Source organism: Oncorhynchus keta, chromosome 6 (assembly GCF_023373465.1).
Source record: "Oncorhynchus keta strain PuntledgeMale-10-30-2019 chromosome 6, Oket_V2, whole genome shotgun sequence".
Taxonomy (NCBI): domain Eukaryota; kingdom Metazoa; phylum Chordata; class Actinopteri; order Salmoniformes; family Salmonidae; genus Oncorhynchus; species Oncorhynchus keta.
Window position 1 is genome coordinate 19,466,057 of NC_068426.1, and position 23,995 is coordinate 19,490,051.

Here is a 23,995-nt window from a genome sequence, read left to right on the forward strand (position 1 = left end):
CGCCTGTTGCCACCTGGGTGTCAGAAGGAGGGGGGTAGTGAATGGCGTCCACATAGCAATGATAGGAGACCATATGAGGATATGACGGAGCTGAGTGACTTGGTGTATAGAGAGAAGAGAGCGAAGAACCGAGCTCTGGGGGACACCAGTAGTGAGAGTACGTGGTGCAGACACAGATCCTCTCCACATCGCCTGGTAGGAGTTACCTGCAGAGTCTGAGACACACAGCCCTGAAAGAGTGGAGAGGAAGATTTCATGATTGGTGTCCATTCTGAGAGCGCCACCTGCAACATACAAGTTTGAATTTCATGCTCATGGACCCCGGCGTGCCTGCTGGTATCTTCTTAGCGCATTACCTCAACCTGACCATGGTTTACAATTTCTCTTCATTGCCATGGAGTTAGCATTCACTTTGAATGGCTATGTCATTATGTTTGTAACTGTTACTCAACTCTCTCATTTGCATACTATGTTCATGCCATGAAAAGATTAAATAGAAATTGAAGATGTCGTCTTGGCCTTGGTTCCTTGTGTTGGCCTTGATAAAACTGATCCTTCCTGTGTTTCCTGTTGGATCATTTAAATGATGATAAAACATCATGCATTGTCAAATACTTATTGGAGAGGTGACGTACATCGACACAAAACCCTTATGTTTATGACAACTTTATGCTGGCGTTATGACAAAACATGCAATAATGTCTTCCCAAATGTAATATTACAGTTATGATTTTCTTCATTGGGAATTACTTTAATCTGGCATCCAGACATGCAGGATAGCTGATAACCTACAGGTGGCCTACTACAGCTGACATCCCTATGAAAACAACTGTTGGAAAAATTACTTGTGCCATGCACAAAGTAGATGTTCTAACCACAAAACTAAAGTTTGTTAACAAAAGTATTGTGGAGTGGTTGAAAAACAAGTTTTGATTACTCCAACCTAACTGTATGTAAACTTCCTACTTCAACTGTAGATTATCTTATACCTCATAAAACCACATTCATATCTTAACAAAAATACTTCTATCATTTTTTAATATTTAATATACAACGTTAAGGATGGATACTTCATACCTGTAGTGGAAATACTTTTCAAGTTCCAGTATTTCCTCTACAACCTTTTAAATGACATCACATAATTCAAACCTGTTTGACATTCATTTTCTATAGATCATCTCCGACCATTCCCCACGTTCTTATGTTAGAAATATTGTTCCAGTTTTCGCTTTTTGAATGTGTTAGAGTCTCAGCAGCAAAAAGTCTGTTAACAAAGCACATTCCTTTGTGGATTTTATTGGAGGGGGAGAAAGAGCCCCCTTCTCCTGTAATTTACAACAGGGTGTGAACTGTTTAACCGTCCCAGGTCCCTCCTCCCCTCTTCTGTGGGTGAGAGAAGGTCTGGGTATTGTCAACCATTGCCAAGCTGATCTGACCCATTGTGATCCTCACAGGACAGTCATGACATATTTGTCATTTCAAACATTCTATGAATTTATGAAAACCTGAAAATGACTATTCCCAAGTGTCAAAAAAAAGTGTCATATTCTTCCTGGTTGTCACGTTCTGACCTTTATTTCCTTTGTTTTGTCTTTATTTAGTATGGTCAGGGCGTGAGTTGGGGTGGGCAGTCTATGTTTGTTTTTCTATGTTTGGTTTCTGTTTCGGCCTAGTATGGTTCTCAATCAGAGGCAGGTGTCGTTAGTTGTCTCTGATTGAGAATCATACTTAGGTAGCCTGGGTTTCACTGTTGGTTTGTGGGTGTTTGTTTCCGTGTCAGGGTTTGTCACCACACGGTACTGTTTAGTTTCTTCACGTTTATTTTGTTATTTTTGTATTCAGTGCTTTCTTGGAATAAAGTTATGGACACTTACCACGCTGCATCTTGGTCCGATCCTTACTCCTCTTCGTCAAATCTGCCGTTACACTGGGGGTGTATATGAACATATTTTAACAAGAGTTACTGTTGCTAAAACACTGTCTGTTTCACTTTAAGTAACCTGCATACCTGCAGACATTCCAGACATGTTTATTGTGCTTCATGATTATGTCCACGTCACCTCCTGTCATTCTCTCAAAGCATTTGAGAAGAGTGGCAAGGTAAGAAAGGCTATATACATCTGTTTTTATTAATGAAAATGTCTTTCTCTGAGAACTTTAAGTAATAGATGTTGATAATAATAGAAAATAGTGTGAAATTAGTATAAAAAAGGGTGTAGTCATTTTACAGAACAGTCAATAATATCTTTACAGGGTTAGTCAGAATGTGAATGAGGAACATTCAGTAAATCACTACTGTGTCATGCTGTACATTCGTGGCATGATTTTGATGAATTTAATGGCTAGATTAAATCTTTCTGTCTCAACCAACGATAATCAATAACTGCCGTACAATTTCATTGTTTTATTTAGCCAATGTCGGAGGTGTAACTACGTTGGAGCTGCCAAATCAGCAAGAAACCTTGAGTGTTGTAATCTACACCTCGATTAGCCTGATATGAATCCTTATTATTTCAAATGATTTTCAGTATTAGTGTCATTGTGTCAATATAGCCTACAATTTCTCGTTCTGAACTTCAAACGTGGGTGGGATTTAAGGACGGGGGTGGCAGCTCACCTCCAACATCGCCTAAACAATGAAACTGCGTTGCAGTTGTCGGTTATCATTGGTTAGCGCTGGAACTGATTTTAATATAGGTCTGTACTCTGTAAAAATGTAAATAAATCAGAGGTGGCCCAACTAAAAATGTTTTAATTACTAGAACCACAGCCTTTTTGATTTGTGTGAACTTATTACATATTAAAGTTTGCCTTTGCAACACAAATGGTTGATTTGATCACATAACACGTTTAGTTTCCTGAGACACACAACATAAAATACCATGTTGGCTTAAGATAAATTTGTTCTCATTAACATATTTCCCAGTGTGCCTTTCAGCAAGTACTTCATTTTATTAAATGTACTTGTCAACTACATGTTTACAATTAACATATTTTCAGAGGTTAAAATATCATGCATATAGACAAACTTGGATTTGTTTTCATCATTAGTAAGATTGTTTATCTGGTCTTTGGTTAGTCAAGATAGATTTGAAAGAAACCACTATCTAGTCCAATAATTGTTTCATGATTGAAACTAGAAACAGTTAACGTACAACCCTAATTTCCACTAATTTAACAAAAGCTGTCTGTCGATATCACTTGATGTTTCCCAACTTGTCTCATTGACTCTGTTTTTTGGTAAACTCAAAATGCATATTGGATGCAACATTTTGCCTCAAGTTGGGTGAAGTCAAAAACTATTTGCTTTTACAGTGTAGCCAAAAATTCTAGGCATAAGCTTGATGCCAAGTATGTTGTTCAGCTATATCTTAGAATCATACTGCTGAGGCATTCCCCCCACACACAAATAAACTACTACTGTGAGTGCTACACCTTCCTTCTCATTATGTCTGGAGACAGGTCTGATCACCATGGCAGCAAACATCATAGTCCACCAACAGGTGGCAGCACCTGCTATGAAGGCCTGGAACACTGGCCTTTTTGACTGCTGTCAAGACATGAATTCCTGTGAGTATCCATGGGACATCTTATCCCATCCACCCCTAAACTCAGGGTATTCTGTCTTAAAATATCGCCACCACCTTTAAGAGTTGTATTGTTGTTGCTCTTTCTGTTGATAAAATATTATGTCTGTGTGTGTGTGCAGGTTGTTATGGTTTCTGGTGCTGTCCTTGCTTAGCCTGCTCCACCACGGGAGAGTTTGGAGAGAGTACCTGTCTGCCATTAGTGGACATCATTGGCCCTGCTTGCATGGTTGCCTTTGGGGTGCCCATCATTGTGCCACCCGCAAGTCTGTCCATGCGGGTTGCTGTACGCCACAAATATGGCATTCAGGTGATGGTTCCCATTACATACAAACATTGCATAAATGTTGTTGTGTTTGCAGATACATACAACTACCGTTCAAATGTTTGGGGTCACTTAAAAATATCCTTGTTTTTGAAAGAAAAGCAGATTTCTGTCCATTAAAATAATATAAAATTGATCAGAAATACTGTGTAGACATTGTTAATGTTATAAGTGACTATTGTAGCTGGAAACAGCAGATTTTTTATGTAATATCTACGTAGGTGTACAGAGGCCCATTATCAGCAACCATCGCTCCTGTGTTCCAACGGCACGTTGTGTTAGCTAATCCAAGTTTATCATTTTAAAAGGCTAATTTATCATTAGAAACCCCTTTTGCAATTGTTAGCACAGCTGAAAACTGTTCTGATTAAAGAAGCAAGAAAACTGTCCTTCTTTAGACTAGTTGAGTATCTGGAACGTTAGCATTTGGTTACGATTACAGGCTCAAAATGACCAGAAACTACTCTATTCTTGTTCTGAGAAATGAACGATCTTCCATGAGCGAAATTGCCAAGAAACTGAAGATCTCATACAACGGTGGGTGCTACTCCCTTCACAGAACAGTGCAAACTGTCTCTAACCAGAATAGAAAGAGGAGTGGGAGGCCCCGGTGAACAACTGAGCAAGAGGACAAGTACATCAGTGTCTAGTATGAGAAACAGACGCCTTACAAGTCCTCAACTGGCAGCTTCATTAAATAGTACCCACAAAATACCAGTCTCAACGTCAACAGTGAAGAGGTGACTCCGAGATGCTGGCCTTCTAGGCAGAGTTGCAAAGAAAAAGACATATCTCAGACTGGCCAATAAAAAGAAAAGATGAAAATGGGCAAAAGAGCACAGACAACGGACAGAGGAACTCTGCCTAGACGGCCAGCATCCCGGAATCGCCTCTTCACTGTTGACGTTGAGACTGGTGTTTTGCAAGTGCTATTTAATGAAGCAGCCAGTTGAGGACTTGTGAGGTGTCTGTTTCTGAAACTATACACCCTAATGTAGTTGTCCTCTTGCTCAGTTGTGCACCGGGGCCTCCCACTCCTCTTTTGCACTGTTCTGTGAAGGGAGTAGTACACAGTGTTGTACGAGATCTTCAGTTTCTTGGCAATTTCTCGCATGCAATAGCCTTCATTTCTCAAAACAAGAATAGACTGACGAGTTTCAGAAGAAAGTTATTTGTTTCTGGCCATTTTGAGCCTGTAATCGAACACACAAATTCTAATTCTACAGTTACTCAACTAGTCTAAAGAAGGCCCGTTTTATTGCTTCTTTAATCAGAACAGGTTTCAGCTGTGCTAACATAATTGCAAAATAGATTTCTGATCAATTCGCCTTGTAAATTGAAAAACTTGGATTAGCTAAGACCATGTGCCATTGGAACACAGGAGTGATGGTTGCTGATAATGGGCCTCTGTACGCCTATGTCGATATTCCATTAAAAATCTGATGTTTCCAGCTACAATTATCATAATACTATGTTGTATTTCTGATCAATTCGTTATTTTAATAGACCAAAAAATTGCCCTTTCATTCAAAAACAAAGACATTTCTAAGTGATGCCAAACGGTAGTGTATGTTGCGATAGGGGTATTATGTGTTCTGTTAACTTGCGTGTGTAATAGTGTTAAACACGTGTCTGTGTGGGTCCATAGCAAAGCCTTTGTGAGGATATCATGGCGTCCTGCTTCTGTGTCTGGTGCTCATGGTGTCAGATGGCCAGGGAGATCAAAGACCACAAGAAGAGCTGCACTTTCACAACCACCCAGCCTGTGGCCATCCAAGTGCAGCCTCCAACCATGACCAACTCAAACGTGTCCTACACAACCAATCAACAGAGCTACACCATGACCAGCCCACAGTCCCCCAACCAACAGGGCTACATCATGACCAACCAACAGGGCTACATCATGACCAGCCCACAGTCCCCAAACCAACAGGGCTACATCATGACCAGCTCACAGTCCCCAAACCAACAGGGCTACATCATGACCAGCTCACAGTCCCCAAACCAACAGGGCTACATCATGACCAGCCCACAGTCCTCCAGCATGGTTGAGAAGCACCCTGATATGATGGCAGGCCCCCCTGGCATTGCCGGAGGGGCTCAAATTAAGATGGCATCTGACCAGCAGGCCATGGCAGGCCCTTCTCAAATGATGGCTTCTGTTCCTAATGCCTATAACCCTGCTTTCATGATGCCCCCTGACATGTCTAACCATATGGTGAACACCACGGTCTCCACCCAACCATCCAAATGCTGAGCTCTGCTGCTTCATCTAATCACTTTCTGACATTGCTGTAATGTTCAGTCAGTGAATTCATTTGATTTATGAAAATATGTTTTTATATGGTTAATAGTCTGAGGTCTATTTGATGGTAATGACCTCTGCTCATTGTCTTGACATGTAATAAAGTCATGTATATTGTGTTTCTCTTCTATTGGAATGTTACTTCATATATAATAAAACATATTAGAAAAGACTGTCTACAGGATCAATTTGCATGAAAAAGTTGTCAATGAGAAACAGTGAGAAATATGTTTACATGAACATTTAGAGGCAGGAATTGTTAAGTACTTTGCAAAATCTCACATTGGTGAAACTATTTTCATCTAATTAGCTGGCGAGGAATTGCTCACACACTCGGAGAGGGATCTAGGGTTTTGCCAGTTTATAGTGGTTATTTCCCAATGAGGGATTATTAGACCATAGTTCTAAATGGAGAACAATAGCTGTGGAAACTCAAACTCATTCTCCTCCATTTGCTCTCCCACCAGAGCTGTGGAACACACTAGGATTACTTTCTGACATGTTAGTGTATTTCCTCCCGATCTCCATTATGTGATGTTGTATTTATGTGGATACCACTTTTTTCTTACTCAGTTTGGAATGAAGTGGCTCTTTGACCAGAAGACTTTGTCTATAAGAGGAGGTATCAGACGAGAGAGGGAGTTAGTGAGAGAGAGAACGACCATAATACCTTGTATCACCCTTCATCAAGATACAAAATCGCTGATTTTTATACTCTGTTAATCAAATATAATATTCAGTCTATTCTGGATGGCTCAACTCTTCAGTTTGTAGGCCTGCCCAGCCCCCAAAATGTATGTTAACGACACTCTTCTTGCTAGTCAACTCATAGCAATATGCAAGTCAGTATCAGGCTATTTATATATGTAGTCTGATAATGTACATTTTGATAGACTATACAAATTACATACTTTGAGGCCGGAGAGGAATGAATATTAGCCATTACAAACTCAGAGAAGACAAGTTCTCATATTTTTAATCCAATATAATTTATATGATAAAATCTGTCTGACATTCATTTTACTCTGCATCTCATGCCCTCTTTAAAATAAGAGTACAAATCAGACAGATCAAAGTAGAAGCTAGATAGTATTATACTATTACACAGCTCAGCAAGAAAAATCAAATCATAAAATTGTAAATACAGAAAGTATATTCTCATTTGTGGGAAATATATAAAAAGTTTAAAGTTTGATTACAACTCATTCCAACCTTTCAAATGTATATTTTGAATCTACCATACTGTCATGGTACTGTATTTGAATCTAAACTCTATGCATTACATGCATTTCTTATATTCATCATTTTTTGTTTGTTGCTCTTATAAAAATGGATTCTATTTGTGTAGATGATTTCCATTTCCGTTTCCCATGACAATGCTCTTGCTTGTGTGGAGGTGAGAAATGTCTGAGCTTGTGCAGAGAGCTCCTGCCCACCTTTGTCTGGCTCCTCCTCCCATTGTTGCTCCTTTTCACACCGCCCCCTTTTTGCCACCAGATTGCTTTCTCTATCCCGGAAAAAAACCCTCAGCATTCAGGTTTTGCAGGTTTGGTGTGCCTCTATGAAAGTGGGATTGACAGCACTTTAACTACGTTGCAAATATTAAACAAACAGACAATCATAGTATCTGTGGAAAATATAACATTTCCAGTTTTTGCATCAAAACCAATTTTATAAGGTTTTAAATATGTGTACATTGTTGGTAGAATACATAGATTAATAGTAGTAGTATCCAAATGTTTTTTTTGGTAGTTACTATCTTGTCTTAACGCTACAACAGAGCCTGGGCTCGAACCCAGGGTCTTCCGTGGCACAAATAGCACTGCGATGCAGTGCCTTAGACCACTGCGCCACCCGGGAGGCCCCTGATTAATATCATTTAGCAATACATTTCTTGGTCGTACAAAATATATTGCTGGTATTTTTTATTTTATTTTTATTTCACCTTTATTTAACCAGGTAGACTAGTTGAGAACAAGTTCTCATTTGCAACTGCGACCTGGCCAAGATAAAGCATAGCAGTGTGAACAGACAACACAGAGTTACACATGGAGTAAACAATTAACAAGTCAATAACACAGTAGAAAAAAGAGGAGTCTATATACAATGTGTGCAAAATGCATGAGGAGGTAGGCGAATAATTACAATTTTGCAGATTAACACTGGAGTGATAAATGATCAGATGGTCATGTACAGGTAGAGATATTGGTGTGCAAAAGAGCAGAAAAGTAAATAAATAAAAACAGTATGGGGATGAGGTAGGTGAAAATGGGTGGGCTATTTACTAATAGACTATGTACAGCTGCAGCGATCGGTTAGCTGCTCAGATAGCTGATGTTTGAAGTTGGTGAGGGAGATAAAAGTCTCCAACTTCAGCGATTTTTGCAATTCGTTCCAGTCACAGGCAGCAGAGTACTGGAACGAAAGGCGGCCAAATGAGGTGTTGGCTTTAGGGATGATCAGTGAGATACACCTGCTGGAGCGCGTGCTATGGATGGGTGTTGCCATCGTGACCAGTGAACTGAGATAAGGCGGAGCTTTACCTAGCATGGACATGTAGATGACCTGGAGCCAGTGGGTCTGGCGACGAATATGTAGCGAGGGCCAGCCGACTAGAGCATACAAGTCGCAGTGGTGGGTGGTATAAGGTGCTTTAGTGACAAAACGGATGGCACTGTGATAAACTGCATCCAGTTTGCTGAGTAGAGTGTTGGAAGCCATTTTGTAGATGACATCGCCGAAGTCGAGGATCGGTAGAATAGTCAGTTTTACTAGGGTAAGCTTGACGGCGTGAGTGAAGGAGGCTTTGTTGCGGAATAGAAAGCCGACTCTTGATTTGATTTTCGATTGGAGATGTTTGATATGAGTCTGGAAGGAGAATTTGCAGTCTAGCCAGACACCTAGGTACGTATATCAGGACTTAGGATGAGATCCAGATGCAGACAGTTCAAATCACAGATGTTTATTACAAAACAGGGGGCAGGCAACTGACAACTCAAGGGCAGGGAGAGGTCAGTAATCCAGGGCACTGTCATTATGGTACAGAAGGGCAGGCAGGCTCAGGGTCAGGGCAGGCAGAATAGTCCGAAAACCAAGGTAGCGTTAAACAGGTACAGAACGGCAGGCAGGCTCAGGGTCAGGGCATGCAGAATGGTCAAAACCGTGAGGACAAAAAAACAGCAACTATAGAAACACAAAAATGGGAAAAACACGCTGGTAGGACCTGAAGGGACAAGACAGACTGGCAACAGACAAACTGGTATAAATACAGAGGAGATAATGGAGACAAATGGGAGACACCTGGTGTGTGGGGGGGGTAGAGACAAGCACGAGACAGGTGAAACAGATCAGGGTGTGCCATTTTAGGATTGTTAATTAACAGCTGGCCTGGTACCTTGTTTGCTGCATCCAGCCATTTGGGATGTACTGTTTCAGTTTCAAAGACAAAATATTTTTAACTAAAACGGACGACTGTAACTAAGGATGGGTATGCCAATACATAGCAAGGGTAATGATCACAAGTTGGTCATAATGTGGATAACAGTATAGCACACGTGTCAAACACAAGGCCCGCGGGCCGAATAGGACCCACAAGCGAATATAAATGAGTCAATAGTTTAGTCATCTACTATATGAAATTACAGCCTGATGCGCTTGCATCGGTGAATTGAATTTCAATTGCACTGCTTTCATGTGTCCTGTTTACAGCGCAGTGTTTGACTGCAAATGCGGAGGGAGTCGAAAAGAGATCACAGAATTACATCTTCAAACTAAGGGAAAACATGGTATCCATGACAGAGAGGAAGAAGCATTCATACATATACATGGGTAAGAGAGTCTAGCTAGCTATATTTTCAGACATTATATGTTTCTAATTCGGCCAGAAAGTTGTTTTTATTGCAAGTTAAAGTGTACTGTTAGCTAGCTAGCTAACGTTAGCTGACTGACGAGCTCGTTAGCTAACGTTACGTGTATGATCTGTGTAGTAATATTATTTGTATCTCAGAGCTTTTTGCATTGCTAGTTATAGCCTAATGTTAGCTAGCTAGCTAACATTGAACCTAGTTGGTGGTTAGCTTTAGTTACCTGTAGACTCATGCAGGGTGGTAACGTTACAAGTTGGGATTATGGTTCATTGTTTAGCTAGCTAGCTATATATCGAAACAAAAGACTCCGCTATGCAAGTAACCATTTCACTGTACCGTTTACACCTTCTGTATCCTGTGCATGTGACAAATACATGTTGATTTGATTTGATATAGTGTGTGTTTACCAGAGACAGTAATGTGAAGAATCACATGACCTGCACCAAAGTCAAATTAGGATATAACTTTAGACCAACGAGACAGTGTCCAAGTTCTAAAGTTCTCCGGTAGAATGCCCTGCTTTTATTTTGTCAAACTCACAACCATAAGCTATTTTCTGTAATTAGCTTACCATTAACTTGTAAATAATGATCTTGTTGTGAGTTTATTTTGCTGTAATAATGAATACCAATTAGTTAAAGTTAAGATGTTGTCTGCTATATGGTATGGTCATTATTTGAACGGGTTAGTAAGCTAACGTAAAGTTGCTAGCTAACAAGCTAGAAACGAACCAAAACATTGTTTAGAATTTGCTTTTAGTTGACTGGTTTGCTGCAATGACATTCTAAACAGATGGGTTTACTGGTGTTGTAATACACCAGTTATTTTGGACCACCAGATTGCTGGTGTAATGCATGTTTTTGTGTATATCACTTTTCATAGCAAGTTTATGTCGGACGTGTCACTGGTTTAGAGAGGAGTAGGCAGGAGGCAGTTGCAGGTTTAGAGCTACTGAATTTATTTAAGAACCATGGGAAATCAAACGCTGTTGTGCTCAAAATATATCTTCATAAACAAAAAGGCACAGGGCGATCCCAAAGTGCAAAATATAAAGTTCTCAGGAAATAGTAGGAGAGATTCCTCTCAGGAAAACAAGTAACATTTTACAATGACCGACAAAGACAAATGGCAGAGGGAGTATACAGTATATAGAGTGGGGATTGGAACCAGGTGTGCGTAATGATGACGAGACAAGTCCGGGGTTGATGAGTGAAGGGCATTTGCCAGCTGTAGGTTCGGCAGCAGCTAGAAGGCCAGCGACGCCGAATGCCTGAGCTGGACAGAAGGGAGAGCCAAAGCAAAGGCTGGTGTGACGGGACGACAATAGAATGTTCATGATGTCACTTAGACAACTGTATACAGACATGTTGATAGACGTAGTATAAATGACCCTTTACTCTTAAAATCTTTGGATGTTTAGTACACGACGGTACTCACTGTTTAGCACATGGTGTCACATGTGAATCTCTGTAGAGATGGGTGAGGCTGGTTTAAGAGGGTGTGAACCATGCTGAATGGGTGAAGACAAACAGGAGCTCTCCCATAGGTGTACCAAAACATTCAAGGGCCGTTTTCTCAAAAGTGGGGTTAGAAGTTGATCAACTTTCAAAGTAGAATTAATTTCCCATTGGTCCTCAAGTGTAGTGTATAATATACAATTTTTCTAGCTGAGTCTCTTTTTTTATCCAATGTAAAAAACACAATTTCAAATTTTGCTGCACAAGACCTAATTGAGCCAGTCTGTCACATATTTGCAGAAATCCATTCATGTATTTTCTGATGATCTAAATTCATGCTGTTGATACTGCCTGTAAACACACAGTCCAGTTCAAACTGAACGATGGCAGGCAGTTGTGGAAAATGGTTTATTTGCATATATGCCTATTTTAGCTCTGATTGGCTATGGCGCACTGGTCTGCGTAGACTCCAATCCTGGACAAGACAGAGATTTGATTTACTGCAGTGTCTATTAATTGCCTAAATGCACGGCTTCCTTCCCACTCTATATTTCTATAGAATTTTCACTAATGCCTTACTATAATTATTAATATTACTGTCATTCCCAAACATTCTATGAAAATTACCATATGTAAGTGCTGCTTGTCAGAAAATGTTTTTAAAAAACGTGTCATATTCTTCCTGGGGGTGTATATGAACTGATTTTAATAAGAGTTAATGTTGCTAAAATGCTGTCAGTTTCACTTTAAGTAGCCTGCATGCCTGCAGATATTCCAGACATATTTATTGTGCTTCAGGATTAAGTCCAAGTCCCCTTCTGTCAATCACTCTCAGAATTCGAAAAGGGGGGACAGGTAAAATGTGGTCTAAGGCATATCAGTGCTAGAGGTGTCACTACAGACCCTGGTTCGATCCCAGGCTGTATCACAACTGGCCGTGATAGGGAGTCCTATAGGGCGGCGCACAATTGGCCCAGCCTCGTTCGGGTTAGGGGAGGGTTTGGTCGGGGTAGGCCGTCATTGTAAAATAAGAATTTGTTCTTACCTGGTTAAATAAAATACAAAAATAATACAAAGAGATCAGGTATGGATCTACAGTGGCATGCGAAAGTATTCACCCCCTTGGCATTTTTCCTATTTTGTCGCCTTACAACCTGGAATTAAAATATATTTTTTTGTATAATTTTATTTACACAACATGCCTACCACTTTGAAGATGCAAAATACAGAGAACTTGATCGTGCATAACTATTCACCCCCCCAAAGTCAATACTTTGTAGAGCCACTTTTTGCAGCAATTACAGCTACAAGTCTCTTGGGGTATGTCTCTATAAACTTGGCACATCTAGCCACTGGGATTTTTGCCCATTCTTCAAGGCTAAACTGCTCCAGCTCCTTCAAGTTGGATGGGATCCTCTGGTGTACAGCAATCTTTAATTCATACCTCAGATTTTCAATTGGATTGAGGTCTGGGCTTTGAATAGGCCATTCCAAGACATTTACATGTTTCCCCTTAAACCACTCGAGTGTTGCTTTAGCAGTATGCTTAGGGTCATTGACCTGCTTGAAGGTGAACCTCCAGGCAAGTCTCAATTCTCTGGAAGACTAAAACAGGTTTCCCTCAAGAGTTTCCCTGTATTTAGCACCATCCATCATTCCTTAAATCCTGACCAGTTTCCCAGTCCCTGCTGATGAAAAACATCTCCACGGCATGATGCTGCCACCACCATGCTTCACAGTGGGGATGAGGTTCTCAGGGTGATGAGAGGTGTTAGGTTTGTGCCAGACATAGAGTTTTCCTTGATGGCCAAAAAGCTCAATTTTACTCTCATCTGACCAGAGTTCATTCTTCCATATGTTTGGGGAGTCTCCCACATGCCTTTTGGCAAACACCAAATGTGTTTGCTTATTGTTTTCTTTAAGCAATGTTTTTTTTTCTGTCCACTCTTCTGTAAAGCCCAGCTCTGTGGAGTGTATGGCTCAAAGTTGTCCTATGGATAGATACTCCAATCTTCGCTGTGGAGCTTTGTAGCTCCTTCTGGGTTATCTTTGGTCTCTTTGTTGCCTCTCTGATTAATGCCCTCCTTGCCTGGTCCGTGAGTTTTGGTGAGCGGCCCTCTCTTGGCAGGTTTGTTGTGGTGCCATATTCTTTCCACTTTTTAATAATGGATTTAACTGTGCTCAGTGGGATGTTCAAAGTTTTGGATATTTTTTTATAACCCAACCTTGATCTATACCTATAAAATAGGAAAAGCCCCAAGGGGGTGAATACTTTTGCAAGGCACTGTATATAGCCAATATTTCTTAATGGAAATATTATTTCTCAATAATACAAGTACTATAAATAGAGAATAGATAATTGTGTGACATGGGTAAAATGGTTGTAGTTATTTTACATAACATTTGGTAATATCTTTACAGGGTTAAAGGTGGAATGTTAATGAGTGTCACGAGTCCGACCGAGGGTGTTTCCCCTTCCCGGGCGGGTGGCGCTCGGCGGTCGTCATCACCGGCCTATTAGCTGCCACTGATTGTTTTTCCTCTCCCTCCTTGTATGTTTAGTGGTAGCACCTGTTCATGTTTAATTAGTTTGTCTTTATTAGACAGCCGGCCCGCCTGGTTGTTGTGCGGGATTATTTCATTGTAACCTTCGGCTCTGTTGTAGAGGTACGTGTTTAGTGCCTAGTCGTGATTTTTTCCATTGTATTTTTTCCCCTGTGTTTGGGAACGTTACTTTTGTGAGCACCCTGTGGTGCGTTGGTGCTAGTAAAAGACGCACAGCATTGAACTCTGTCTCCTGCATTTGACTCCACACCCACGACACCCGGAGCATTACAATGAGCAAACAACAGTAAGCCACAATTATGTTACGCTGTACTTTCCTGGCAGAATTTTGTGAGTTTAATGGCTAGAGTCAATCAGTTCTGCCCAAATCTGCGATCACAAACAACTGCATAGCAGTGTCATAGTTTTATTTGGAGTTGTCAAATCAGGAAGCTGCCATAATACAAATACAGTAATACAGTTCAAACACTGGAATGTGTGTTATAATCTACTCCTTAATTAGGCTGATATGAGTCCTTATTTCTTTTCGTTGTCAATGACAACAAGAGAAGCCGCTCACCGATTTGACAGCTCCAACACAGCCACACTTCCAACATCGCCTAAACAAAAACAATGAAACTTCTATTCAGTTGTCAGTTATCACGAAGTTAGCGCTGGAACTGAATGCAGGCATAGGTCTGTAATAAATCAGAGGGGGCCCAACTTAAAAAGATTTAGTAACTCAACGTGGTCGCAGAGCATTTCGTATTATTCTGTATGTAAACGTTTCATATCGCTTGTGCTAATTTGTCATTTGTGGATGTCCATCATACATTTCGTGTGATATGTTAATAATTACAATGAATATGATATATTAAGAAATGCAATTCGTAAAATATGACACGAATTGCAATTCGTACAATATGTTAAGAATCTGCTAAATGTACAATATGCTACGAATTTCCAAAACCTATATGTTACGAATACCAATGTATTGCGGCTAACATTAGCTATGTGGCAAACACTACCGTTAGCTAGCTCTAGGTTTTGGGGTTAGTTAGTCCGCCCCATCCCGCATGCGGGATCGTGACTACAGCCTCAAGCTCATTACCATAACGCAACATTAGCGATTTCTAAAAATTGCAAATGAAATGAAATAAATATGCCTGCTCTCAAGCTTATCCTTTTCTTAACAATCCTGTCGTCTCAGATTTTCAAAATATGCTTTAGAACCAGAGAAAATCAATAATTTGTTTAAGAGTGGTGATAGCTAGCTTAGCATTTAGCGTTAGCATTTAGCACGCAACATATTCACAAAAACCAGCAAAGGGATCAAATAAAATTATTTACCTTTGAAGAACTTCAGATGTTTCAATGAGGAGACTCTCAGTTACATAGCAGATGTCCAGTTTTTCCTGAAAGAATCTTGTGTAGGACACAACGTTCCGTTTTGTTACTATGCATTTGGCTACCGAAACTAACCGAGAATTCAGTCACCTACACGTCAAACTTTTTTCCGAATTAACTCCATAATATCGACTGAAACATGGAAAACGTTGTTTGAATCAATCCTCAAGGTGTTTTGTCATATATCTCTTCATTGAAATGCCAGTCCTAGAAGCCTGCATTCTTCTCTGATTCGGATGGAAAAATACTGGTAGGTGACTTTTGCGCACCAATTTCCACACAGACACCGTGCGGGACCCCTGGTAAATGTAGTCTCTTATGGTCAATCTTCCAATGATATGCCTACAAATACGTCACAATGCTGCAGACACCTTGGGGAAACGCTAGAAAGTGTCCGTTCATTCCTGTCGCATTCACAGCCATATAAGGTGATCATGGAAAACGTACCCTCAAAAATCCTGTTCATTTCCTGGTCGCTCAAACATCTTGGTTTTGCCTGTAGCTTTAGTTCTATGGCACTCACAGTGAAAATCTTTGCAGTTCTGGAAACGTCAGAGTGTCTTCTTTCCAAAACTATCAATTCCAAGCATAGTCGAGCATCTTTTCGTGACAAAATATTGCGCTTAAAACGGGCACGTGTTTTTATCCAAAAATGAAATAATGCCCCTAGTGGACTAACAGGTTAAATGGTTCAGGTTAGGGTTAGTGTTAAGGGAAGGATTGGCTAACATGCTAAGTAGTTGCAAAGTAGCTAAAAAGTTGCTAATAAGGTGAAATGCTGAAGTTGTCTGAAATGAGGGTTGCTAGACATTAATGTTATATCCAATCAAATGTATTTATATAGCCCTTCATTCATCAGCTGATATCTCAAAGTGCTGTATAGAAACCCAGCCTAAAACCCCAAACAGCAAGCAATATGCAGGTGCAGAAGCACGGTGGCTAGGAAAAACTCCCTAGAAAGGCCAAAACCTAGGAAGAAACCTAGAGAGGAACCAGGCTATGAGGGGTGGCCAGTCCTCTTCTGGCTGTGCCGGGTGGAGATTATAACAGAACATGGCCAAGATCAAATGTTCATAAATGACCAGCATGGTCAAATAATAATAATCACAGTAGTTGTTGAGGGTGCAGAAAGTCAGCACCTCAGGAGTAAATGTCAGTTGGCTTTTCAAAGCCGGTCATTAAGAGTATCTCTACCACTCCTGCTGTCTCTAGAGAGTTGAAAAAAGCAGGTCTGGGACAGGTAGCACGTCCAGTGAACAAGTCCGGATTCCATAGCCGCAGGCAGAACAGTTGAAATTGGAGCAGCAGCACGGCCAGGGGGACTGGGGACAGCAAGGAGTCATCATGCCAGGTAGTCCTGAGGCATGGTCCTAGGGCTCAGGTCCTCCGAGAAAGAGAGAATTAGAGAGAGCATACTGAAATTCACACAGGACACCGGATAAGACAGGAGAAATACTCCAGATATAACAAACTGACCCTAGCCCCCCCGACACATAAATTACTGCAGCATAAATACTGGAGGCTGAGACAGGAGGGGTCAGGAGACACTGTGGCCCCATCCAATGATACCCTCGGACAGGACCAAACAGGAAGGATATAACCCCACCCACTTTGCCAAAGCACAACCCCCACACCACTAGAGGGATATCTTCAACCACCAACAAAAAATCCTGAGACAAGACCGAGTATAGCCCACAAAGATCTCCTCCACGGCACAACCCAAGGGGGGCGCCAACCCAGACAGGAAGATCACATCAGTGACTCAACCCACTCAAGTGACGTACCCCTCCTAGGGACGGCATGAAAGAGCACCAGTAAGCCAGTGACTCAGCCCCTGTAATAGGGTTAGAGGCAGAGAATCCCAGTGGAAAGAGGGGAACCGGCCAAGCAGAGACAGCAAGGACGGTTCGTTGCTCCAGAGCCTTTCCGTTCACCTTCACACTCCTGGGCCAGACTACACTCAATCATATGACCCACTGAAGAGATGAGTCTTCAGTAAAGACTTAAAGGTTGAGACCAAGTCTGCGTCGCTCACATGGGTAGGCAGACCATTCCATAAAATGGAGCTCTATAGGAGAAAGCCCTGCCTCCAGCTGTTTGCTTAGAAATTCAAAGGAAAATTAGGAGGCTTGCGTCTTGTGACCGTAGCGTACGTGTAGGTATGTACAGCAGGACCAAATCAGAGAGATAGGTAGGAGCAAGCCCATGTAATGCTTTGTAGGTTAGCAGTAAAACCTTGAAATCATCACTTGCCTTGGCAAGAAGCCAGTGTAGGGGGGCTAGCACTGGAGTAATATGATCCAATTTCTTGGTTCTAGTCAGGATTCTAGCAGCTGTATTTATCACTAACTGAAGCTTATTTAGTGCTTTATCCGGGTAGCCGGAAAGTAGAGCATTGCAGTAGTCTAACCTAGAAGTAACAAAAGCATGGATACATTTTTCTACATCATTTTTGCACAGAAAGTTTCTGATTTTTGCAATGTTACGCAGATGGAAAAAAACTGTCCTTGAAACAGTCTTGATATGTTCACCCATCCACTGTAAACATCAACACTCCTTTCGTTTTTGCCTTAATCAGCTTCTTGATTTGCCACACCTGTCAGGTGGATGGATTATCTTGGGATAGGAGAAATGCTCAGTAACAGGGATGTAAATACATTTGTGTAAAACATTTGAGAGAAATAAGCTTTTTGTGCGTATGGACAACTTCTGGGATATTTTATCTCAGCTCATGAAACATGGAACTTTACATCCTGCCTTTAAATTTTTGTTCAGTATAACAAAAACAAGTACTTCCTGCGCCGACAGAGATGGCTGCCTCGCTTCGCGTTCCTAGGAAACTATGCAGTTTTTTTTACAAGATAGAATGTTACTTAAAGTGACTATGCATAGATAATAACAGAGAGTAGCAGCAGCACAGAAGAGGGGGGGCAATACAAATAGTCTGGATAGACATTTGTTTAGCTGTTCAGGAGTCTTATAGCTTGGGGGTAGAAGCTGTATAGAAGCCTCTCGGACCTAGACTTGGCGCTCCGGTATCGCTTGCCATGCGGTAGCAGAGAGAATAGTCTATGACTAGGGCGGCTGGAGTCTTTGACAATTCTTAGGGCCTTCCTCTGATATTTTTAGGGCCTTCCGCCTGGTGTAGAGGTCCTGGATGGCAGGAAGCTTGGCCCTGGTGATTTAGTGAGCCATATGCACTACCCTCTGTAGTGCCTTGAGGTCGGAGGCTGAGCAGTTGCCATGCCAGGCAGTGATGCAAACCGTCAGGATGCTCTCGATGGTGCAGCTGTAAAACATTTTGAGGATCTGAGGACCCATGCCAAATACATTCAGTCTCCTGAGGGGGAATAGGTTTTGTCGTGCCCTCTTCATGACTGTCTTGGTGTGCTTGGACCATGTTAGTTTGTTGTTGATGTGGACACCAAGGAACTTGAAGCTCTCAACCTGCTCCACTACAGCCCCGTCGATGAGAATGAGGGCGTGCTCGGTCCTCTTTTTCCTGTAATCCACAATAATCTCCTTTGTCTTGATTACGTTGAGGGAAAGGTTGTTGTCCTTGCATCACACGGTCAGGTCTCTGACCTCCTCCCTATAGGCTGTCTCAACGTTGTCAGTGATCAGGCCTACCACTGTTGTGTCATCTGCAAACTTAATGATGGTGTTGGAGTCGTGCCTGGCCGTGCAGTCATAAGTAAACAGGGAGTACAGGAGGGGCCTGAGCCCGCACCCCTGAGGGGCCCCCGTGCTGAGGATTACTACCTACCCTCATTACCTGGGGGCGACCCATCAGGAAGTCCAGGATCCAGTTGCAGAGGGAGATGTTTAGTCCCAGGATCCTTAGCTTAGTGATGAGCTTTGAGGGTACTATGGTGTAGAATGCTGAGCTGTAGTCAATGAATAGCATTCTCATATAAGTCTTCCTTTTGTCCAGGTGGGAAAGGGCAGTGTGGAGTGCAATAGAGATTGCATCATCTGTGGATATGTTTGGGCGGTATGCAAATTGGAGTGGGTCTAGGATTTATGGGATAATGGTGTTGATGTGAGCCATTACCAGCCTTTCAAAGCACTTCATGGCTACGGGCGTGAGTGCTATGGGTCTGTAGTCATTTAGGCAGTCCCCCAACCAACAGGGCTACATCATAACCGGCCCACAGTCCCCCAACCAACAGGGCTACGTCATAACCGGCCCACAGTCCCCCAACCAACAGGGCTACGTCATAACATTTACATTACATTACATTTAAGTCATTTAGCAGACGCTCTTATCCAGAGCGACTTACAAATTGGTGCATAACCGGCCCACAGTCCCCCAACCAACTGAGCTACATCATAACCGGCCCACAGTCCCCCAACCAACAGAGCTACATCATAACTGGCCCACAGTCCCCCAACCAACAGAGCTACGTCAAAACCGATCCATCTGACCAACATGCCATTCACAAATTACAACTTCTAACCCACCAGCCTATAACCCTGCTTTCATGATGCCCCCTGACATGTCTAACCATATGGTGAACACCCCTGTCTCCACCCAACCATCCAAATGCTGAGCTCTGCTGCTTCATCTAATCACATACTGATAGCTGATCTTGCTATAATGTTCACAGTCAATTAAATAATTAGATTGTTGAAAATATGTTTTTATATGGTTAAAATAGTCTGAGGTCTATTTGATGGTAATGGCCTCTGCTCATTGTCTTGACATGTAATAAAGTCATTTATATTGTGTTTCTCTTCTGTTGGAATGTTACTTCATGTATAAAACATATTGGTATATTAGAAAAGACTGTCTACAGGATCAATTTGCATGAATAAGTTGTCAATGAGAAACACGTTTGCAGAAGATCTGTGGCAGGAATTGTTACTAAGCCCTATGCAAAACCTTACGTTTGTGAAAGCATTCCTATTTTCATGTAAAATGCTCGGGAGAAAGGGCTCACATTCATAGAGGGATCTAGGGTTTCGCCAGTTTATAGGGCCTATTTCCCAATGAGGGATTAGACTGTAGTTCTAAATGGAGAACAATAGCTGTTCAAACTCCTTCTCCTCCATTTGCTCTCCCACCAGAGCTGTGGAACACAATAGGATTACTTTCTGACATGTTAGTGTATTTCCTCCCGATCTCCATTATGTGAGTTTCTGCTTATGTGGACACTACACCTTTATCGTTCTAGCTGCAGTTTGGACTGAAGGAGCATTTTGACCAGAGGACCTCGGCTACAAGAGGAGGTATCAGGAGAGAGAGGGAGGTTGCACGACCGTAATACCTTGCATCACCCTTCATCAAGGTACGAAAGCACAGATTTTATACTCTGTTAATCAAATATATTATTCAGTGTATCCTCGATGGCTCAGCTCTTTAGCTTGTAGGCCTGCTCAGCCCCCAAAATCACTCTTAATGACACTCTTCTTGCTAATCAACTCATAACCTAATACTGTTCACCATGCACATTGCTATTTATCTTTATGGAGTCCAATAATATACATTTTATATTATCAAGCCTCTACTTTAATCACTGTCGGATTAATACTCTTTCTCATTTTAAAGATGTCTTGATACGCAGAGTAAAGTTAATGTCAGACATTAACATCATTGAGATTCAACATAAATTGATTTTGTCTCCTCTGAGCTCGTAGTGGTGAATACTTATTAATCACCGGCCTCAATCAGACAGTATCACACAGAACAGGAATAAAAATGTAATCAATCAAAATTAAAATTCAAAATATAGTCAATTTTAATTTGTGGAAAATATATAATTCCAAGCTTACTGTAATTGTACTGTACATTAATATAGACTCTATGCATGATTTTTTTTTTTTATATAAATGTTTGTTTTTGTGTTGCTATTATAAAAATGGATACCATTTTGTATAGATTTTTGACATTTCCATTTCCCATGACAATGATCTTGTTTCTGTGAAGGTGAGAGAAATGTCTGAGCGTTTGCAGAGATCTCTGGTTCTGCCCACCTTTGCCTGGCTCCTCCTCCCATTGATGCTCCTCCTCCTCACACTGCCCCTTGGTTGCCATGGCAGCAGGATCCTGGTGTTCCCTATAGACGGCAGCCACTGGGTCAACATGGAGGTGCTGGTGAAGGAGCTCCATGGGCGTAGTCACCAGGTGACTGTGATACGACAGGCTGACAGCTGGTTCGTCAGGGAGCGTTCACCACACTACACTTCAGTCACGGTAAAGCTGGGGGTTACAACGTTCGACCTGGGCTTTTTTGAGCAGGCGGTGCGTAATGTCCTGGAGGGACGCAGGAAAGGCCTGGTGATGGGCAGCCTGGTCCAGATCAGAGAGCTGGTGTCCATTCTGAGAGTTGCCCACAGCTCCACCCGCACCATGCTCTCCATTATGCTGGAGGACTGGGCCCTGATGACACAGCTTAAGGACTCAAGCTTTGATGTCATGGTCACGGACCCCGGCATGCCTGCTGGTATCATATTAGCACATTACCTCAACCTGACCATGGTCTACAATGTGCGCTGGATGAGCTTTGGAGAGGGCCATTTCTCCGTAGCCCCCTCTCCTATCTCGTATGTGCCTGTCCCAGGCTCTGGGCTCACTGACAACATGGGTCTCCTCCAGAGGACACAAAACCTCATACATTACATCATCAACCTCCTCCAAGAGCGCCTGTTGGTGCTACCCATTTACAGTGACATACTGGATCAGCATTTCCCCCCAGGGACTAACCTGCTATCCTTGCAGCAGTCAGCTGACATGTGGCTGATGAGGGTGGACTTTGTATTTGAGTTCCCACGGCCCACTATGCCTAATGTGGTCTACATAGGGGGGTTCCAGTGCCGACCGGCCAAGCCACTGCCTGGGGAGCTGGAGGCCTTCATGCAGAGCTCTGGGGAGCAGGGGGTGGTGGTGATGTCCCTGGGCACCCTAATCTCTGCTCTGCCTAAGGAGGTGACTGAGGCTGTTGCTGCCGCCTTTGCCCAACTGCCACAGAAGGTTGTATGGAGGTTAATGGGAAAAAGACCGTCATCTCTAGGAAACAACACCCTGCTGCTGGACTGGCTTCCCCAGAACGATCTCCTGGGCCACCCAAAGACCCGCGCCTTCGTGGCCCATGGAGGCACCAATGGTGTCTATGAGGCCATCTACCATGGTGTCCCTGTGCTGGGCCTGCCTCTGCTGTTTGACCAGCAGGACAACCTAGTGCGTCTCAAAGCCAAGGGAGCGGCCCAGGTGCTGGATGCAGCCACACTCACGGAATGGGAGTTCCTAGAGGCGTTGCAGGACATCCTGAAGAACCCTTCTTACCAGCGCAACATGAAGAGACTTTCCAGCCTACACAGAGACCAGCCTCTGCATCCACTGGATCGGGCAGTCTTCTGGGTTGAGTATGTGATCAGGAACAAAGGAGCATCCCACCTCCGTACTCAGGCCTACAGCATGCCCTGGTACTCATACTACAGCCTGGATGTGGTGGCCTTACTACTGACCATCCCACTGGGCTCTGTAGGGGCTCTGTTCTCCTTTGTCAGAGTGCTACTCAAACGAAGGTCCAAGAGGACAATGCCCCATTTAGGGAACACAAAGATAGAGAACAGTGCTAAACCAGAATCAAAAAGAGTGGAAAACATACCTCAACTAGATAAAAATAAAATAATAAAAATATTTAAAAAATAACAATAAAAATAATAAATAATAAAAATGTCCCATGCAGATAAGAAGAAAACCCAGAAACCCAGACAGTGAAGAGCAAAGGTAAGTAAACCGGGAGACCTGCTGGTCCAAACAGAATAAGTTGTACTGTATTTCTTACTCACAATTCGGTGTGGATCATATGCAAATGGTAAACAATACTGGTACATAATACTGGTTGTTTAGGAAATTGTTCTATACATTTGTTTTCTGTCACATACATTTGTTTGCTGCCACATATATGTTTGCTGAAAGAAAGCTTACTTCGCTAGTGATGAAATACCTGTCTAAAAGTATGGAGCAGCATGAAACATGCTGAAAATGAAATTGTCTAGTATTATTTTGTCAATATTCTAAAACAAATATAAAAACTAAATTCAAAAGGTTGATACATTTGATTTTTGAGTGCATGAAATATGAAAAATCATAACTGGATTTAAGTGTTTTAAGTCAATTGGTGATGGACTAACAATTCATCTAATAATTCTAAATAAAGAAAAACACATCTGAAGTGATTATTTACTACATAAATTCTGTTCAAATGTACTTAATGTATTTCCCTCTCATTTAGGTGTAACATTTTATGGCAAAACAAACAGTCATCATGTCAGCATGTCTAGACTGGTGTTGTACATTTAAGCCACCACAGTCATCATGTCAACATGTCTAGACTGGTATTGTACATTTAAGCCACCACAGTCATCATGTCAACATGTCTAGACTGGTGTTGTACATTTAAGCCACCACAGTCATCATGTCAACATGTCTAGACTGGTATTGTACATTTAAGCCACCACAGTCATCATGTCAACATGTCTAGACTGGTATTGTACAT

The 23,995-nt window shown here is 42.0% G+C and overlaps 2 protein-coding genes across 4 annotated transcripts; both read left to right on the top strand.

Moving 5' to 3' along the window:
• The first annotated feature begins 1,954 nt into the window (after window positions 1–1,954).
• On the top strand, window positions 1,955–20,178 carry LOC118385173 (uncharacterized). 3 transcript variants are annotated; one of them, XR_008139221.1, is made up of 5 exons: window positions 2,675–2,697; window positions 3,463–3,570; window positions 3,710–3,897; window positions 5,561–6,272; window positions 20,159–20,178. XR_008139221.1 is itself a non-coding variant. In XM_035772078.2 (4 exons), the coding sequence occupies exons 2-4, from the start codon at window positions 3,474–3,476 to the stop codon at window positions 6,167–6,169; spliced, it is 894 nt and encodes a 297-aa protein (XP_035627971.1). In that variant the 5' UTR covers window positions 1,955–2,100; window positions 3,463–3,473; the 3' UTR covers window positions 6,170–6,387. The 3 variants fall into 3 exon arrangements, 2 of the variants coding, with proteins under 2 accessions (XP_035627971.1, XP_035627968.2); XM_035772078.2 differs by lacking the exons at window positions 2,675–2,697; window positions 20,159–20,178 and adding an exon at window positions 1,955–2,100 and having other exon boundaries at window positions 5,561–6,387; XM_035772075.2 differs by lacking the exon at window positions 20,159–20,178 and having other exon boundaries at window positions 5,561–6,387.
• Window positions 20,179–20,641: 463 nt separating this feature from the next.
• ugt5g2 (UDP glucuronosyltransferase 5 family, polypeptide G2) lies at window positions 20,642–23,675 on the top strand. The gene is made up of 2 exons (XM_035772079.2): window positions 20,642–20,782; window positions 21,421–23,675. Exon 2 carries the CDS (start codon window positions 21,430–21,432, stop codon window positions 23,143–23,145), a length of 1,716 nt encoding a protein of 571 aa, XP_035627972.1. The 5' UTR covers window positions 20,642–20,782; window positions 21,421–21,429; the 3' UTR covers window positions 23,146–23,675.
• The last annotated feature ends 320 nt before the right edge of the window (window positions 23,676–23,995 follow it).

Bases quoted from the DNA above. Each gene is read 5' to 3' on its own strand.
- LOC118385173 (XM_035772078.2), top strand. From the start codon at position 3,474: ATGGCAGCAAACATCATAGTCCACCAACAGGTGGCAGCACCTGCTATG. The intron at 3,571-3,709 runs GTGAGTATCCAT...GTGTGTGTGCAG, and splicing joins CTGTCAAGACATGAATTCCT to GTTGTTATGGTTTCTGGTGC. The intron at 3,898-5,560 runs GTGATGGTTCCC...GTGGGTCCATAG, and splicing joins GCCACAAATATGGCATTCAG to CAAAGCCTTTGTGAGGATAT.
- ugt5g2 (XM_035772079.2), top strand. From the start codon at position 21,430: ATGTCTGAGCGTTTGCAGAGATCTCTGGTTCTGCCCACCTTTGCCTGG.